The sequence below is a fragment of the Hipposideros armiger genome, unplaced genomic scaffold (genome assembly GCF_001890085.2).
Source record: "Hipposideros armiger isolate ML-2016 unplaced genomic scaffold, ASM189008v1 scaffold_398, whole genome shotgun sequence".
Classification (NCBI taxonomy): domain Eukaryota; kingdom Metazoa; phylum Chordata; class Mammalia; order Chiroptera; family Hipposideridae; genus Hipposideros; species Hipposideros armiger.
In genome coordinates, this window is record NW_017731748.1 from 25,272 (window position 1) to 31,330 (window position 6,059).

General features: G+C 41.0%; 1 protein-coding gene across 1 annotated transcript; it reads right to left on the reverse strand.

The window, feature by feature from the left end:
* Window positions 1–2,170: 2,170 nt before the first annotated feature.
* On the reverse strand, window positions 2,171–5,974 carry RGS1 (regulator of G protein signaling 1). Its single transcript, XM_019663694.1, has 5 exons — window positions 5,756–5,974; window positions 5,327–5,407; window positions 4,817–4,878; window positions 3,294–3,457; window positions 2,171–2,547 (listed from the first exon to the last, which is right to left on the reverse strand). The coding sequence occupies exons 1-5, from the start codon at window positions 5,893–5,895 to the stop codon at window positions 2,362–2,364; spliced, it is 633 nt and encodes a 210-aa protein (XP_019519239.1). The 5' UTR covers window positions 5,896–5,974; the 3' UTR covers window positions 2,171–2,361.
* Between the last annotated feature and the right edge of the window lie 85 nt (window positions 5,975–6,059).

The window sequence follows — 6,059 nt, forward strand, 5'->3', positions numbered from 1 at the left end:
TTGGAAATAACCACAGAGGAGTGTGAAGCGTTAGATATAGCCTTTTGGAGCAGCTGTTCTTCTTGGGCCTTGAAAATTGGTTGGACTTTCAAAGGCGATGGGATGGAAATGGAATGTTAGAGAGAGATTAACTGAAGGCCTGGGGGTCGTGAAGACCAGAGGTAGTTCAAGAAAAGGCAATTCGTCCAGGGTGATGTCAGGGTAGGAAGGATCCCCAGAGGAGAGTCGTGGGAATTACACCCCAAAGGTCTCGCTGGGAGGGCTCTGAATTCCAGAAGGAGAAATTTGAATTCCATTTCGTTTGTCATGGGAAATGGCATGGCCACCTGCGTATTTCAGAAGGCGATGTTTGTGACTATTCAGAGGGTGGATTGAGAGAAAAGGCTGGAAAGAAGGAAAACAAGGCACATGCATCAGCAACTGTGAGAGCTTTTACTGGGGCAGGGGAAATAGAAAAAGAGCAAGTGATATGCCAACCACACACATCGATTGTAGAAGGAAGATTACCACTATTTGGTGATGGAATGAGGAAGGGAGAGAAATACATGATGGTGATGATGATGATGATGATGATGGTGATGATGAAGAAACTGGCCTCCCTTCCTAAGCTTCTGTGATCCTATGACCTGCTAAGCCATAGAATAAAACTTAAGGTAGAGCTAATTGAGATTCTGTCCCATGGGAACTCAAGAATAATGCTTTTTAAATCTATCTTGCGTATTATCCCTATATCCTCGCTGCGTGCCTGATGACTGGAGAAGCCTGGATTGAGAATATGCACAGTATTTCATTATGGTGCGTGGATTATTCAATAAGAAGTGGAAGGCAGGTGTGTGGGAAGATATAGCTATTTAGGCTATGCTGGAATATGCATTATCTAGGTTATTTTTTCAGCTCTCTGTTGGTGATTGCTACAGAATGCTCTTAATTTCCTGCTTAGGTGACACTTAGGACTGTTGCAGGTTTGACAGATTTAGGAAGTGCTTTCTGGTCAGTGGGGGGCAGTGTCACATAGCAGAAGGGACACAGATTGCGTAGTCATAGGTTTACATGTAGTCAGTTCCCTGATAGTATGACTGTCCCTTAATCCTGGGGTTCCCAATCCTGTGTTATCACATCATCTTTAAAATCACCTGGGATTTTCCTTGTAAAATACAGTTTTTTATGCCCTATCCTTTGGAGATTCTGATTCAGTTAGTCTAGACTAGGGCCCTGAAATAGGTGTTTTCCTTTTTCTTTTTTTTTTAACATTCTAGCTAATTTTGATAGTTAGCTAATTTTGGGGAACTAGTGATTTAATCTTCCTGAGTCTCAGGTTTCACAGGACTGCTATAAACATTAAATGAGAAAATACTTCTGGGTTTAATAAACTTCCAATCACCATAAAATATCAGTTGGCAATTAGGTTACTTCTTGGAATAACTTCTCTCTTTCTTTTTAAAAGGCTTCTTCTATTTCTCATCAGTTTGAAGCTTGACTATGTGAGAGCATATTATATTTGTTGGATGTTATGCATTGTGATGGCAGAGAGAAAACCAATGGATTCTGTCCAATACATACACACAACACATAATATATTGGATTAACTGTATGCTAGTGTTAGATGTTGAAGAGATGATAGAAAGTAGAAGACCCTTGATTGAATTTTTGTTAAATCTGAGAAATCAATGCCAATTTTTAAAAATGTTGGGGAGAATTAAACAGAGACTGCTTCTCTATATTTTTAATACAAAATTCACGTTTATTACCAACACTGTGATAATTTAATTTACAAATATATTCTGGCTTCCCAGTATTAAGAGCAACAGCTTAAGTTAAATACATTGTTCTCTCCTTCCTTTCTTTCAAACCAAAAACAATCAAACAAACAAAACAACACGAAGAAAACTTTGGTTCAATAATAGCAATGGTAATTTCAAAACACATACTTTTCAGCGGTCCAAGTGAAAGAGATCTCAGCAGCTCAAGACAATTCTCTATATAATAATATAATGCAGCATAAATGTCAGTTGTCCTTGAAGCTTATAGCCTGTCTTAATCAGTTTTAAAACCTATATTCACAGCCTGTGTAACTAGAGTTCCCCGGCCTTGTCAGTTTTGAAGGGTTTCCTGGGACAGAGCTCCACTGGGTTTTATGATGATAACACAATGTCACCTTTCTTCTATTGTCTCTCAGTTTTCACCTCATGCTCCTTCAACCCCGTGCCTGGGTAACTTCTATGTTAATCCTTTCGAATCCTTTGTTCGTTTCCTGGGTCTGACGTGTCACCCCAAAAGGTCAGACTGTTCCCCCAGGGAGCCATCCGGGCACCTTCCTTTTGTATTTGATTCCATCTTTAATTCCCTCCAGCCAGGAAATGGTCACTTTAGACTATTAGCTTGAAGGCCATTCAGGAGATTTAAGTAGATATTGGATTTGAGGAACCTGGGATAGGAGTCCTTTTCCATCAGAGAGTACACAAGTTTTTGGGCTTCATCAAAACACGTTGGAGTTGGTGCTTTCATCTTCTTGGCTGTAGATTCTCGAGTGCGAAAGTCAATATTGATCTAAAAAGAAATCCTCATCAGTTAATATGCACTGCCAGTATATTGTAGAGTTTATGACATCACTACGCTTTTTGTGGCACCTCAAGATAGTGAGTGGCGTCCAGCCCACATTTACATCAGTTCAAATGTGTCTGGAATGCCTAATCTGAACCGGCCCTGTCCTAGTGTGGAGGAGTTGAAATATCACAATAAAGCCTGCTCCGACTTAGCTCACCCTGTAGCTGGGAGATACAAAAGAGGCAGATGTAAAAAATTCAAACACCCATACAAGGTGACACAGGCATCAAGAAAAGTGAGATGGACATTTAAGGTTTATAGGAAGACAGGGTACTTTGTGCAGCTATGTTTTGTGAATATTTAACTGGAAGGTGGATACTTCTACTAACTGGAAATATTTTTGCTGTTGCTATGGTGTATGTATTACACTGTTCTGTATTTTATCTTCATCCAAGGTGAGCTAGCTCATTGAGAACTCCCTGACATTCAATTCTGGCCGGTGACGCTACAATTCCTTACCCCACCTCTATCATGTCAGCTAGCTTTGCAGAAGCAACCTTTCATCCAATCTTGTCACAAATATAGAAAATTAGGTTACCATTGCACCAAACTACATGTATATACCTAAATATATAGCAGTGAAGTCATGATAACTTATAAAGGATTTCACCTTATTATGTATGTGGAATGTTATTTCTGCATCTAATTTCCTTTCTATATAAACTGATGAAAATGAAGGTAAAACTCACTTGCTTAGCGGCGTCGGAGTGCACAAAAGCTTTATATATTTTCTCTGCTTTGTAATGCAAAAGATCAGACTCTGTTTGTTTGTAGTCTTCACAAGCCAGCCAGAACTCGATATTCTCCTCACTGAACTCAGACTTTAGGAAACGTCCAAAAATGACTTGACCAGCTGAAAAGAAAGAGTGAGAGGTGAGATACTTATATTAATTGAGCCAATAAATGAACAACTCGAAGAAGAAATTTGCAAGAAAAATACTGTTGCACTTTCTATGTGCAAAGGTCAGAGATGGCTGCTGCTAAAATAGATGTGTCACAGTTGGTAGAAGTGGGAGGGCCTTAGAGATTCCTTGATTTACAGGTTATCTGAGGCTACGCAAATTTGTCCACAGTCAAAGAGCTGCCTCGTGGTGGCTACGAAACTGTGTTTTTGCTTCTGTCTGCTAAGTCAATGAAAATTCTACTCTCCTGGTTACAAAACGACCTCTTTTCCTATATAAAGTATTTCAGAGAAGCAGACATTGACAGAGGGCACTAACATCATGTTTATTGTTAACGAATACAATTCCCCACCCAGTTCATATGAGTTGGAAAAAATGAGGCCTATATGTGACCTATGCGTGACACACTTACTGTATTTGCTAGCGTTACTGCGACTTTCACATGGGCCATTTCTGTGCCGTTTGTTTGGCTGAATTGTAAGCTAAGTCAGATAGTAAGATGGATGAGCCAGGTTGAACTGTCTGATCCCCAAGCAAGGCTTCTTAGGGGGTTTGTGAGGAGAAGAGGGTAAATTCACCCTCTAGGGAGACATACAACTCATCCACGCCTCCTAATAGGGCCCTTCTGCCAATGGAGGATCAGGGCCATGATGAGAGTAGGGCAGGCTGATGTCACTCTTTACCTGCTCCCATCACAGATGCCCCAGGAGCCCCTGTGCTTGAGAACTGCTTTTATCACGTGTGTGTTATAATGTGTGTTATGTTATATATAATGCAATTATATGCTGTGCTTTTAACTGCCTTCAGGGCAGCCAGGCACTGTCTTTGTTTTGGAATCCCTGGTGCTTCTAAAATGCTTGCTGCATGAAAGTGGGCTGAACGGGGGAGCTAATGACTATGTGAATGACAAAATAATCAACTGACTGAATGAATCCTATTCCATACATCCAACGGGGCAGAAATACATTCTTTAGGTAGCTTTCAGAACAGCAGTTCACATGTTGGGAGGTTTGGTTTAGTCTCAAAGACATTCACCATCAGAACCCCAGCCTAGTTTTTAATTTTACTGCTACAGTGATCCATGGAAGCACCTAACTGTCGTGGCAAATTCGCCAGTGGCAGAATTGAGAGCTAAGTGGACTTGACACAACAGCGAGGCATCACAGGCTGAAACTACCAGTGACGACAGCAAAACTAGCAGTCAGCTTTTCACATGCTCTCCTCCCCGGAACACTGTATCTTAATGAAGCCATGCAACCCGGTTGCGTATTGAGCGAAACAGACGCATTCAGTAGTCAGTCTATACTCACTGTGGTTGGCGAGGAGTTTTTCCAGGGACTGCGACCACTGGATTACTTCATCAGCAGAGAGTCTGTGGGGGGCAAGATGTACATAACTTAGTAAAACAGAATTTTTCATAAGCACCAATGAAATCAGAATGGCCTCTGTGTCTTTATAACCTTACAAAGCGTTAGACTCTAGTTCTAATACATTATATTAAAATGCATCTACAAGAAAACAAAATTTGCCTTAGAATCCCAACCGAAATGAAATTGCCTATAGAATTGCTAGATGAAAATATCTGCCAGTGAAATCTGAAACATCCAAGTACATATGCTCCAGCAGCCTAACAGAGAGCAGATATATGCAAACACACATGCTCTTGTTTAATTGACATTGGCATGAACATGCTAATCTCCGTAGGCTTCTTCCACCAAGGAAATGAAGTCCACTCTGTGCTGTATCAATCTCTTGCTAGCATACTGAGTGAAAGCACGGGCCATGTTTACAATGATAGTTCAATGTATCAGTGTACGTACATGTCCTTGGACTTGGAAGCCTTCATTCCAGATTCCAAATGTGGGATCATAGATCTCAGGTACGCTTTCATGTCCATCCCACTGCAAAAGACACACAAGTGAGTATTCCTATTCCCTCAGATGAAAACGTTTCATTTGTACAGAGAAAAGAGAGGCTGAAATAAACTTCCCCAAGGACTAAGGCAATAATAAAAAGAGCTGCTGCACCATGTTATTATAATAAAATTGAGCCAATTTAAGTCTGGTCAAATTCCCACCTACTGTAATTCATGTTTTAAAACAACTGAATATACTGAGAACTCACAACAGCTAATTGCTTGGATCTAGCTAACCTGATCGGTCCTGTTTCCTTCCATTCATTCTCAACGCTTCCTGCCATTAAAGATAGTCTAAGCCAAAATTCACCAAGTGAGACACTGAGGGACTTACAAGGTCTTCGGCCTCCTTTTTTGCACTTTGTCGTCTAGAAGTGAATGATTAGCTCCCTTCAGCTCCTTTGCAGCAGTGGAGAAGAACATCCCAGTCATTTTGTCTAAGTGTGGTGTGGAGATGGCTGCTGTCCGTATCATTCTCGCAGGGCAAATGTCTGTTCGGCAGTGCGCCTGCTGTTTTATATAGCGAGGGCAGACAGACTCGTGCTGTTCGGCAAGTCTGTTTATCAAGTGATGTTACCACAGACACTGGAAGTTCCCCCTTTCTCACTGGATGTGACGTGCGTCTTGAAAAAAAAAAA